The sequence below is a fragment of the Nematolebias whitei genome, chromosome 1 (genome assembly GCF_014905685.2).
Source record: "Nematolebias whitei isolate Nwh7 chromosome 1, NemWhi1, whole genome shotgun sequence".
NCBI classification, from domain to species: Eukaryota; Metazoa; Chordata; class Actinopteri; order Cyprinodontiformes; family Rivulidae; genus Nematolebias; species Nematolebias whitei.
In genome coordinates this window covers 53,920,568-53,934,065 of record NC_056498.1, presented here as the reverse complement: position 1 = coordinate 53,934,065, position 13,498 = coordinate 53,920,568, and the positions used below count along the sequence as shown (strand labels likewise).

General features: G+C 39.9%; 1 protein-coding gene across 1 annotated transcript in view; it reads left to right on the top strand.

Annotated features, from left to right (window-relative positions):
- The window catches only part of adgrb3 (adhesion G protein-coupled receptor B3), a 155,440-nt gene that overhangs the window by 91,984 nt on the left and 49,958 nt on the right, over positions 1-13,498 (top strand). Inside the window, exons 9-12 of the mRNA XM_037678726.1 lie at positions 2,022-2,128; positions 3,128-3,322; positions 6,621-6,689; positions 10,800-10,908. Of these exons, the coding sequence (XP_037534654.1) occupies positions 2,022-2,128; positions 3,128-3,322; positions 6,621-6,689; positions 10,800-10,908 (480 nt within the window). The remainder of the gene's footprint in view (positions 1-2,021; positions 2,129-3,127; positions 3,323-6,620; positions 6,690-10,799; positions 10,909-13,498) is intronic.

The following is a 13,498-nucleotide window of genomic DNA, read 5'->3' as shown; positions in this document are numbered from 1 at the left end:
GTAGAGCTGCTGCCTCTCAGTGAGAAGGTCCCTGGTTCAAACCCCGGTCCAGGGGCCTTTCTGGGTGGAGTTTGCATGTTCTCTCCGTGCATGCGTGGGTTTTCTCCGGGTGCTCCGGTTTCCTCCCACAGACCAAAAACATGCATGTTAGGCTGATTGGTAACTCTAAATTGTCCCTAGGTGTGAGTGAGAGAGTGAATGCTTGTTTGTCTCTATGTGGCCCTGTGATGGACTTGCGACCTGTCCAGGGTGTACCCCGCCCCTCGCACAGTGATTGCTGGACATGGGCACCAGCGACCCCCGTGACCCAAAATGGAACAAACGGGTAAAGAAAATGGATGGATGGATGGATATATATATATATATATATATATATAAGAAAATTAATATAACTTTCCTACTTTGCAGATTTTCACCTATCACAGGGGTGTCTGGAAAGTAACCCCTGCGATAAGTGAGGGACTAGTGTACAACCAAATGTTAAGCAGGGTTGCATAAACTGTACATCACAAGAAATACAGCATTGATAAAGTAACATAATTACGGTGCTAGTTTTGATTGAGCCTTCAAATCATGCAAACGTTGTGTAGTTAATTGTCTTTTGTTGTTGCTGAAATAACAAAAGTGTCACATCTTACAGCTTTTTAAAGTTAAAGCAAGAACAAGTTCATTTGAGAGGAAAATAACATATTGTATAACAATATTACCGTAACTCATTTTAAGTCTATTTTACTGTTATGAAGTATTTTATCACAATATGGTAAAAACAATTTAATATTTTTTAAATTGATTGTAAGCATATCAATTAATTTCAACCAGTCCTTGTGTGCATCCGTTGTCATGAATTGGCACTAAATAAATAAACCGAGCTGATTTGAACCGTGTCACACTTTTTTAGGTCTTATTGCCAGTTCCCTCTAAGTAAAGCATGATGCCTTTCTTAATGAACAGCAACATTTAGGAGCCAAAACACCAAATAAACACCTAATTTCTAAGTATATCAAGTTGTCATAAGATGCATTTACTGCCAACTTCTTTGGGCCACTGGGCCTGAGCTCTTTTGATGGTTGGTACTGTAACATCGAGCACCCAAGTGGAGCCAGTTTGGAGGGCGACAGATGCTCATTGCAGTGTGAAGCAGTAGGCCTCTGCTGATGCTTTGTGGGCTGGCTCGTGGTGCTGCATTGATGCTTCCAGCACACTAAGGCTTTTATTATTTATTTTTTGTGCAGCTTCAGTGAATATCTCCAAGTTGTAGCCATGGAAAGGGAGGGTGTAGGAGGTACGGTTTGGATCCTGTTCTCTCTGTGTGTGTTAGTGTGAAGACCAGACACAGAAAGAAAGAAGAGGAGATAGTAAAGAGTTTACATGAAGCATGAATGCCAGGGAGAAATGGTTTGTACTGTGGGAGTTTTCCTTTAGGATGTGAAACACCTGTGCTGGAGAAGCAGGGTGAGGAGTGAAGAGCACTCCAAGGGATATTGGGCCCTTATGTTGGCTGCAAATATCCAAGTGGGTGGATATTGGGTAGTTCTCTTTCTGGATCACTGTTTAAATGCCTGACAGCGATCACAACTCAGCTGCTGCCATGTTTGAGCTAACAACTGTGAGCCGCATCAACGTGGCACGCAAAACACGCATTAAAGGCCTTGGGACTGTGAGGAATAAAGCAGTTTTATGCAAATATGTCTATTACTTTTCCGTTTTCTGTGAAAACATGCTTAAAGTTAAACACTAACCTTAATGGGCGACATAAGATTTTGAAGTTAAGGGCAAAATAAATGGTCAGAGGAGAAAGCATAAGCCTCTCACTAAAATAATTATTTCTCTCTCTTTTCTTTTGTCCTAACCCTTTCCACTCCACTTCCATCTGCCTTTTCTTCCCCCCTACCCTATGTTCTGAATCCCCTCCGCCTCCACCCCCTTTTTTTAATGTTCTCTGTGCCGACTCATCTCTACTCTCATCCCTCCCTCATGATTCTCCTCTCCAAATCTGTCGCCGTCTCCCTCCCCTCTCGCAGGCACCACTAGTCGACGCTGCTCTTTGGATCACCGTGGCATGGCCTTCTGGGAGCAGCCCAGCTACGCTCGATGCATAACAAACGAATTCAGATACTTGCAGCAATCAGTAGGTGCAAAGTCAGCTTCCTCTCACAGCCTCTGTATCCAGTGTATCATAAATTACCTCCCTCGTGTTTTGTCCCCAACCCCCTCCTTCCACTCTCATCACGCCCGTGGCCAAAGATTAACCGCTTTCAGTAGAGGAGCAAATTAAAATACAGATTCGGCCATATTCTCTTATAAATGAATGGGCATCATCAAATCCTTAAACTGTTTGATTTATAGTTTATGGCGTGTTCTCATTTGGATCTTTGCTTCAGAGACCTCAAAAACACTGTGCTAATTGCACTGTTTAAAATGCACTGCCACGATAAATTATAAAAGTATTATCAAGCACTGATACATAATAAAAGCCGGTAATAAAAATTTAGGGGAATTCAATGAGTCAACCTCTTTTTTGACCAAAAAATATAGTCCTTTGGAAACAAGTGAACTTTGGGTGAATTTCAATACTTTTCTTTTAATTAGTTAATGGATGTTTTGCAATATATATATATATATATATATATATATAAACTGTTTTTATTGAGGCCTAAATACATTATATTGTGCTACTGAAAAAAAACAAGTGTTGTGTTTGCCTCGAGATAGCCTGGTTTTACAATAGGTAATTTTAGTAACAGCCCCCAACCACAGTTGAAGACAAAATGATTTACAAAGGCTGAGATCGCACATACACGTCTGCACCTGTGGTTGTGCATTTATGGACATAATTCCAGTGCAATGATGTGAAATGTCATTTTGCTGTGCAATCTCTGCCTAAATGTGTGCCTTCTGCTCCAGTTCCCTCCCTTTATTCATACTGGTTCATTTCAAAACATCCGCGAGGCAGAAAACATTTCAGCCTGGCAAAGATATAAGAGTCAAACAAAGGGCCTCGGAGAGTCGCATCCTTTCTTCCTGAATTTTCGCACTCCATTTACTCCGAATGTGTAGCTTAGCGTGTGCATTATGAACTGGCAGAGGACACCGATGCCCCAAGTTCTGTCTTCTCCTGTTCTTGGAGGTTCAGGGGCATCTTGCGAAGGGTCAGAGGATGCTGGCGGGGGATGGGATGTCCCAGGTCACCAAAAACCTGCTGGATCTCACCCAGAGGAGGAACTTCTACGCCGGCGACCTGCTGTCTTCGGTGGAAATCCTTCACAACGTGACAGAAACCTTCAAAAGGGCGAGCTACGAGCCGTCGTCAGATGATGTGCAAGTAAGATTTTTTTTTGTTTTTTTTTAGATACAGGAGTTATTTGTTAAAACTGCACCCCATGGCACTGTTTTTATCAGATGCTAGATAACAATCCTTCATGTTGCTACCAACGATGGATAATACAAGAAAAGGAAAAACATTTTTCTAACATGTTTGACATAACACAAAAGCTGGCAAACGCCCCTCATGACTTTATCATATCAAGAGATCTTGATACATCCTAAGCTGTTTCATTTCATCATGAGGAGGTTAACTGGAGTCTGATTCACTTTTTTTTTGTCAATAGGATGATGGAGATTAAAGCTAAAGCTCCACCTCCATCTCCAATCAGATCCTTTATGCCCTCAAAGTTGAGCCTTTTTTCAAAGACATTCTTCTCAGACTGTGTTTGTGGCTTTGTTCATGTTACAATTTATGTTAAAATTTCAATATTTCTGTCTTTATATTTATGTAGAGGATTATTTCAATTTTTTTAGAGGTGATAGATGAATAGAAATGAGATCGTCATTCTCTTTGTGGCGCTAACAACAAAACTAAAACTCAATATTACAAGCCTGTGGGTATGATTAATCTAATTCCTTATTCCTTGTTTTGCTTTGTTACTTTATCAAATATGGATCAATGTCATTGTACCCCACCCGCTTCCCACTCCCACAGGGATGTGAGCACTCAGAAATCAGAAAGTGTCCTGCAGCCATTTTTATATAAAAGTGGAAATGGTTGCTTCTTTAATAATCTAAAAGTGCAAATACCTGTTTTTTTTTTCGGACTATATGGTGCACCGGATTATAAGGCGGATTAAGCGAAACAAAACAGTCAGATAAGTCCAACTTTATTCAGCTCATTCACAATAACTCTCAACATTGTTCAGCTGTAACACATAAAATCAGAGAGTCAGAGTCAGAGAGATTTATTTGTCATAGACACCACATGTGATACATGAGGTGGGACGAAACTATGTACATACGGTCCCAGTTGCATCCAGTTGTAAAGAAAAACATTAGTAAGATCCGAGTCATAAACTAAGAATAGTCAATTCAATTCAATTCAAAAATACTTTATTAATCCCAGACGGAAATTATATAAATTATATATACTATATATATATATATATATATATATACTATATATATATATATATATATATATATATAGTACATTCCCTAAACTAAGAATACACTAATAGCACTAATAGTACAAAAACAATGCGCCAAAGCAACAGCAGCACAAACATGAGTCTGTGTGGGCAGATGAGGACTAATGAACACAGCAACATGAAATAATCAGCAGCATGAGATCAGCATCATGGATAGGCAGCAGCACATATCAACAACCAAGTGACATTACAGCGATTTTCAGGGTTTTTTTTTTCACAGTAATGTTTACAGTGGTTATTCTGGTTAGAGATTCAGGCCTCAGGGTAGAAGCTGTTGCTCAGCCTTCTGCCTGAGGAGAGTGGGGCAAATAGTTTGTGTGCTGGGTGTGTGGGGTCCTTCATGATGCAGGTTTACCTCTTCCTGCCTCTAGAGGTGTAGATGTCTGTGATAGTGGGAAGGCTGACTCCAACAGACTTCTGTGCAGCCTTCACCACTCTCTGCTGAGCTTTTTCTTTCTGCAGCTGTGCAGCCTCCATGCCACACGTTGATGCTGGAGCACAGGATGCTCTCCACTGCACACCTGTAGAAGGAGGTGAAGCACAACCAAAATTAATATATAAGGTATCTCGGGCATCTGGTTAGGATGCCTCCTGGATGCCTCCCTGGTGAGGTGTTCTGGACATGTCCCACTGAGAGGAGACTCAGAGGAAGACCCAGGACGCGCTAGAGGAACTATGTTTCTTGGTTGGCCTGGGAACGCCTCGGGATTCCCCCGGAGGAGCTGGCCCAAGTGGCTGGGGAGAGGGAAGTCTGGTCCTCCCTACTTAAGCTGCTACCCCCACGACCCAACCCGGATAAGTGGAAATAAAATGGATGGATGGATGGTGCACCGGATTATAAGGCTCACTGTTGATTTTTGATAAAATTAAAGGATTTCAAGTGTGCCTTATAGTCTGAAAAATATGGTAGTAAATCTTATATCACGTTGCCGGATAAGCTGACTAAAAATATTTTTTTGAGTATATTAAATATGAAATTATACTCATATTGATTTAAATATCAGTGTATAATTTAATAGGCTAAGGGGAAATAAACAAACTTTGATATTAAGAACACCGACACTTTCCCTCCATTTTCGTTTTCATGTGTGTATTTGTTTTCAACCAGCAAACAACCTCTGGTTCAGGTTGGGATATAGGTAAATAAATAAATCGCACAAGTGTTTAACTCACCTAATGACGCACTTCCAAAGTGCAGTGGTATTTGCATTACAAAATGCCAGGGACATCATTTCCTTAGCCTCCTGTTGATTTGTGCTCATTCATCAGCACTTTTCACCCACTCTAAGATGGATGGCTCTTCCAACATTTTTTTTTTCTGAAAATAAAACACAAATGTGGATGGATGGAGGAAACCTGGCTCCGTTCAGCCATTTCCCCCGTCATAGAAAATCCGAGGAGCGCATCCCATCTCTGGTTATTAGGAAAGCTCTATGTATGTGTGTGCATGTGGGCAGGCAGGAGCCAGCTAGCCCAACCCTTACTGTGTATGCCTGTGCGCTAATGCAGTGTTAAAGTGGGCACATTACCACCAGAGGGAGCATAAGCATTCAAGTAGAAAACAAGATAGCCTGTGTCAAGAGAGAGAGAGCCACTCCCTCAGGCTTATTGTAGACCAGGCAATATAACAAGACGTAAGAGCGGACCCAGGTCCTATTACCACTGTAGGCATGCACCCCAGAGCAGGCCCTGGTTTCCATAGCTGAAGAAGACAATCCACACAGCTGCTCAAACATTCCCTTTCATCACTTTTTTATTTTATTTTTTACTGATTGCAGCTTGTGCTTGTCTCCGGAAGCTATAATGTCTTCTGCAAGCTGCAGGAGATTTAAAGGTGTATTTTTTTTTTTATTTGCAGCTCAGCCACGAGCTCCATCTTTTCTCCATTTGTTTACCAACATGGTTCCAGCTCCAAATTCTGCAGCATTATTGAGCCCTACAGGGACTGTCATTATCCCCTTATAGAAAGTCGTGTTTTTATGCATTCACAAATGTCAGTATATTTTACATTTCCTAGATTTGTCTTCTTTTTGCGCGTGTGCTGCTAAAGTCATGATTTTTAAAAGCAGCTTGCTGCAGTGCCTGTATTGCTCGTGTGTGTGTGGGCGTGTTATGTATTTTCTCCTTTATCCTTTTCCACAGAACTTTTTTCAAATCATCAGCAACCTCTTGGAGGAGGAGAATAAGGAGAAATGGGAAGATGCACAAAAGGTAAGCATCTGTCAGTGCGCTAAATAATTCAGATTTCTGCCTGAACGCTGTTCATAAATGTTGCATTCGGCTTGTCTGCACTAACTCCATTTGGAAAAAAAAAAAAAAAAACAGAAGTAAGGAAAAGTCAGGTGGGTTTAACAATAACGTCACATTCATTGATATGATTGTGATGTCATTTAGCAGATGTGACATCTGGCCTCAATCAGACAACCAGTTCCCCAGGCCTCCACTTGGTGGCAGCAGCACAGCCACAGACAGTGTCTCTTTCCTGCTGCATGCACAATGTTCCACCAAGCCCTTATAGATCATATAGATCAGGGCAATTAGTGGGATTGGATCGCAGTCCACGTAGGAATTTACCACAACAGTTGACTCATTTTGTTGCTTATGCTGAATCAGTTCATGATGAAAATGCAGCTACGTTGTAGAAAAAGCCTTGATATAATTCCCATACACATTTGGTGAAACAGTATTTTTGTGGGTTTTGGGATTTAAAGCTTGACTTATTTATTTGTGATGGGTAAGTTCTTAGATGCATCTCTCAGCTTGAAGGGTGGCAAGTTTCGTGTTGAAAGCTGCCACCGGTGCCTGAACACAACCCTGACGTTACACACGTCCACACTCTGACCAAGATGCCATCTGTGATGACCGCGACGCCGCAAAGGGCACCTGCTCAGCTGTCACCTTCAGTGGGGATTTTTTTTTCTTCTTCTTCTTAAACTGAGTGTCACCTGCGCTGGCACTTTATTTATTTATTTATTTATTAACCTTTATTTAACCAGACAAATCCCAACTGAGATCACATATCAAATGTCTAAAGTAATACTTTAAAACTTACTGACAATGTAGATATAAAAATACTGGAAATAATGTATAAAGCACTCAATAAAAGTCTTCCGTCAGGAATTCAATAATTATTTAAGAGAGAGTAAATATAATTTACGAGGTTTGTTAATATTTGAACACGCTAAAAGAGAAAAGTAAAGTAAAATCTAGATGTATTCAGCGTGAAACTGTTCAATGAAGTGAGTGATGATCTCAAATTATGCGCTTTTTAGGTGAGCTTTAAAAGAGCCTTAAAATGTAAAATAAAAAAAGCTTATTCTGTTATGTAGATGTATATATGTATTGTGTAACCATGTATGTATGTAATGTGAGTATGTGTATGTATTATATACATGCATATTTAAATATGCATTAAATGTCTGTATGTGTACTTATACATGTATATGGACAGTAGATATCTGTCATTATGTAGACTGCTGGGTCTATGAGGGTAGGTAAGTATAAGTATATTCCTTTTTTTTTGGTAAATGATTGATTTACCATTTTATAATTGTATTCACTTTTTTGTAATGTTTTTAATTTACCAAATTAAAGTTGAGATGAGTTAAGATCTCTTTTGCTAGAGAAAACTGGGCCTGAAGGCAGCCTCACACGCAGGTTTTTGGACATGCAGATGTTGCACTAAAACAAGTCAGATTCCTCTCTTGGAGTGTCTTCACATGTGACTTTCGTTAAAACTCTGCTCAAACACAGGCAGTGCAAACACTGCTTTGAAAATGACTCTTGGCTGTCTGTACAGGGAATAATTAGGTGTTTACTTTCTGGAGCTTTCGTTTGGCAGCCCCCAGTGGTATTTTGTCTGAGACGAGCCTTAAACAAGCAGGTCCTTTGGTAAGACTGCGTCAGAGATGGGGACAGAGTCGAGAACATGGTTGGAAATGTTGCTGATTGAGAACCCAAAATAGAAATGTGACAAATTGCATCCATTCTTTAGGAATTATTGTGTCTAGTTTATCACCCCGCTGTTTGTATTAGTCGCACAATGCCTGATTTCAACAGATGATGCTTCGGCTTCACGGTTAACTGCTTTTCTCACTTGCTGGGTTTACTTGTATTAACGAGCTCAGCATCCACAGTACCCACACACTGTGTGCTGCGGACATTCAGAACCCGCACATGAACCGCCTCACTATGAGGTTTTACTGGCTGTAGAGTTGGCTTTGTGCGGAGATCACTATATATTCACCTCCTGTCACTGTTTCCATGGCGAGGAAAGAGAGAGCTCTGTCTACACAACCTCCTCTGCAGCCATTTCCCTGTGCTGCCTTCACATCTTTGTGGTTGCCATGGAGACCAGCAGAATGAGCATGACTGCACTCTGCGTCAGATATGCCGGAAGGGGCGACGTGATACTCCCCTCTCCCTGCCACCGTGGCTTTCACTCTGCTGTGTCAGAGGCTCTCAACTTCAGCATCACTGACCAACTTAAAGACAAATTAAAGGCAACGCATGTGAAAACGTGTAGAAGCAGCTGCAGAAGATGCCACAAAGGAGGAAAAGTCCTGCTTTGAGTGGTTGCTGAATACCAAATTTGATTGGCTGGGTAATTACTAAATTACAGTCAGAGGCTGTGCTCTGTCCTGTGCTGCTGAGATTTTGTGAAAGAGGCAAATCTGTTTGGAGTTTGCCTAAAATGTGGTCAGGTATGGTCCCACAGCTTCCCATCCTCTGTAAGGACAATCGCGCAATCTTTTCAGAGTGATGTATTGGATTAACACGTGTTTGATTTATTTATTCGAGGAAGATCATCAACAGGACCAGCAGTGCCACAAGTCAAGCCATGGAGCTTTCCATGCTGCATTCTCTCACTGAGTGCGCACATGAACTGAGGCCATCGCCCTTAACTTGGCTGGGCCTTTTCGAAGGACAAGCCAAGCAGCAACTGCGCTGGCAGAGCCACTGATTACAGCTCTGAAGCTGATGTCACATGGAGGGTTCAGATTAGGTTGCAGAAAATATATTTTCTCATCGTTTCACCCACACTTGTCAGTATTCAGGTTACAATGCAAGCAAATGTATTTACAATGTTGGACCTTTCTTTAAATTGTGAATAAAAAAAACATAATGCAATGGTTTGCAAATATCATAAACCCACTTTTACTTACAACGGAACGGGGTAAACGTATTAAACACTATGTTGCTGAAATATGCAAGGCTCTACCTAAAAAAAGCATAATGTTCTAAAGCCTGTGTATACTTTCTTGCAAATATGGTGCCTTTCCAGATGTGTAAGATGCCCATGCCTTAAGCACTAACACACCTCCATACTATCAGATGGACCACAGGACACTTGTCTGCTTTTCAGTCCTCCTGAAATTATTATTTTTTCCCCCAGAGACAATGACATTGTTTATGGATGCTGTTTAAATATGTATTCTTCTTTGCATGATTGCATTTTAACCAGCTTTTGCGGATGCCACAGTGGATCTTACAGACGATGATATGCGTGAGTGGTCATGATCCCATGCAGTGAAGTCCAGAACAGAACCACACCTGCTTTTAATGCAGTGGCCCCTGAGGGCCTGTAAATCAGACATCCAACATTGGCTTGCAGCCCTGTTCTTTGAGCTCGAAGATTTCTCCAGATTCTTGAAATCTCTATTATAAACTGTAAATAATGGTGCTGAATACGCAAAATCTTCCAAATATTTTGATGAGGAGCAATACTGTATTCTGGATTTTTTTTTTTTCCTGTTATTTCCACTCAGGGTTTTTGTTGACTAGTGAGCCTCTTCCTCCTGAGAGTTTCAACCTCTCTTAAAAGCTCTTTTTTTTTGTACCAAGTACCTGTTTCAATTAACCTAGGGTGGAAAAATACTTAGTCTTTTTCCTACTTGTATAACTAACTGTTATGGGCCTTGTTGCACCTGTCCCAACAGTTTTGAGAGGTGCTGCTGCTATAAAAGTTGTTCTTTTGTTCCCTAAAAATTGCACAATTTCTTCGTTTAAACATTTGAAACATGTGTTTACTGCATTTTATTAAGAAAACAATTTGGGTTATTGACATATGTAAGTCATTGCATTCTGTTTCTATTTACATTTCCATTATGTCCCATTTTTCCACAAATAGTAATGCATAGCTATAACCACTGTCTTGACAACTGTTGCACATTCTTTGTATTTTTATTGCTTCAACTCTGATTTATCTAATATATTTATTAATCTGGTTCTTATTTCTCTAGCAGCCCTCATCAGTGCCAGGTGTGTAGGTATGAGAAAAGCACTATTATCATCCTCTTGTCCTTTTTTTTTCTTGTCCAGATCTACCCTGCAGCAGTGGAGCTCATGCAGGTCATCGAGGAATTCATCCACATTGTTGGACTGGGCATGAAGGATTTTCACAATGCCTACCTGATGACTGGAAACTTGGGTGAGAATTACAGCTCACTTTACCATTTACCTCGTCTTGACAGAGACACATAATCCCAGCTCTCAGCTGTCTGTCCAAGTCAAGTTCACTTCAGTTTATTTCAATTCAGTTTATTTATATAGTGCACAACAGAAGTCATCTCAGTGCACTGGACAAAAGCATTCACATACTTTGTACATAAAAAAGCTAATTAGTAAAAGTTATCTATCTAAGGAAGCTGGAAGATTGCGCTGAATCTTCACTTTGTCACAGTCTCCCATCCTGAGCAAGCACAAAGGCAACAGTGGAAAGGAAAAACTCCCTTTTAACAGGAAGAAACCTCCAGTAGAATCAGGCTCAAGACGAGCGGCCATCTGCTTCGATCTGCTCGGGGTTGAGAGGACAGGAAGGAGAAACAGACAAACATAGAACAACGGGTCCAGGTGAACTTTCTATAGAAGGAAAGACAAAAAAAAATGTGTTAAGGATAGAAATAATTATATATACAAACAGGTAGAGTAGAGCAAATAAAGACAGCAGCAGAGTGAGGATATGTGGTCACTTTGTCCTCCAGCAGTCTAAGCCTATAGCAGTATAACTAAGGGATAGCACAGAAAACCCAAGCTGACCCTAACTATAGGATTTATAAAAAAAGAAAACAAATTTCACAAGGTGTCAGCCTCATGGACATAAACTGGAAGTTGTTTCCACAAGAGAGGAGCCTGATAACTGTAAGCTCTGACTCCCCTTTTATTTTTGGAAACTCTAGGAACCACAAGTAAACCTGCAGTCTGAGAGTGAAGTGCTCTGATAGGAAAATATTGAATAATATGATATGTAGTTCCCCACCATCAGTAAAGTAGGATGAGGCTGAGGGGAGAACAAATGCTGCAAATCAGAAATAACTAAAAACTGAAACTATTTTGTTCTTACTGTGCTAAATTCCTATGAAAATACTTAACATCATATTACAGTATTAACCCTAGAAATACAAGTATGCAAATATGAATTTATTTGTATCATTTACATGTTATTTTCAGTGCCAGTAAAATATCTGGAAGGTATTAAGATTCCCTGTGTTTTTTTTTTTTTCTAATTCCAGAGTTAATTTGACATAAACAGTTATTACTGATGCATACTTTCAAAATATTTTAGGGAACAAAATGGCAATGTTTGAAGGTGAAATAATACTGCGTCTCCACGGCAGCTCTATGGGAATCATATGAGCCCTAAAGCATGTTTGGCAATAGTGCAGCATAAAAAAATAGCTTATAAGTCAGTTCATTGAAATTCATGGTAAAATATGCAAATATATTTTCTGATTAAAAGCCATAAAATTAAAAGCAAAACTAGCGAAACATTATATTTTTCCAGCTGTTATGAGCTCTTTCTGCTACACAAATCTACGTCCACATTATTACTCCTCCTTTTGGTCTCTTGACTCTGACTCTGGAGTTTAAACAATATTTATTTTCCCGTCTGTTGCCCCAGGTTTATGATTTATTTTATTATTTATTTAGTTGCGGTTCCAGCTCCTCATGGAGGATCTCAGGTCACTTTGCCATTTTGTTTCATTCTCTGAAGGAAACGGTTTCTTCCTAGAATGGAATAATGGAAGTAAGTGTGACTTGACTTATTCATGCCTGTGAATGTGGGCATTTATTGTAGAGCTTAAAAAGAGAGGATTCTTCCTTTTATGCTTCACAATAGCTAACATTTTGACCCACTTCCAGCAAATGCTTACACTCAGTGGCTCTTTATGATATATGATTTCCATAATGATGAATAGGCCCCAGGAATAGCATACCAAATGTGGTTCAATAAATTCACCCATCAAAATGCCATTATGAAACAGCAAGAGTCAAATTAACTAATAACTTTAGACTTGGACACAAAAGCTTGAGTGCATTCATAATGCCAAGCATTTCAATATTTTTTCCTTCCTTTTTTTATGTGGATGAAGACATTTTCATGTGCTTTTCTTGTGTTTTATGATCTTTATTGTTAATGTGCCCTAATGATTGGTGTCCAAATTTATTTGTCATCCCTTTTAAGTGCAAAAACTCCTCCACTGCTCTCAAAACAATTTAACTGTCCTGTCAAACTGTGTTTATCTCTAGCATTTAGCTTACCATACTTTTCACTGTATAAGTCACTGTTTTTTGCATACATTAGCATGTCCTGCAACTTATACAGCGAAGCAACTTATTTGTTTTCCCCCATATTTTAACCCAATTTGTTTCTGAGATCTGATGATTTCATTCATTCTGACAAGGAAAATATTGAAAACTACCATTTTCAGCCACTAGAGGGCGGTCAAATAATATGGCAAGCAAATTGTCTCATTACTAGGTAAAAGTGTATATTAATGAGACACTTGGCTTGCCATACCAAACCACCTTGGTCTCGCTCCCGAACTCCTGGAGCAAACGTCAAATCAGCTGCATTTCGTTGCACCGCCTAAGTGAACTGCAGCTGGTTTGACAATTAAATTGCATTTATTAAGGAAAAGTTCAACTGAGACACACCTTGGCTATAATTTCGAGCAAACAAATAATTGTTTTTAAGTGTTAATTTTGTTAAATTCTTGTTAAAGTCCTCCCGTGCACAT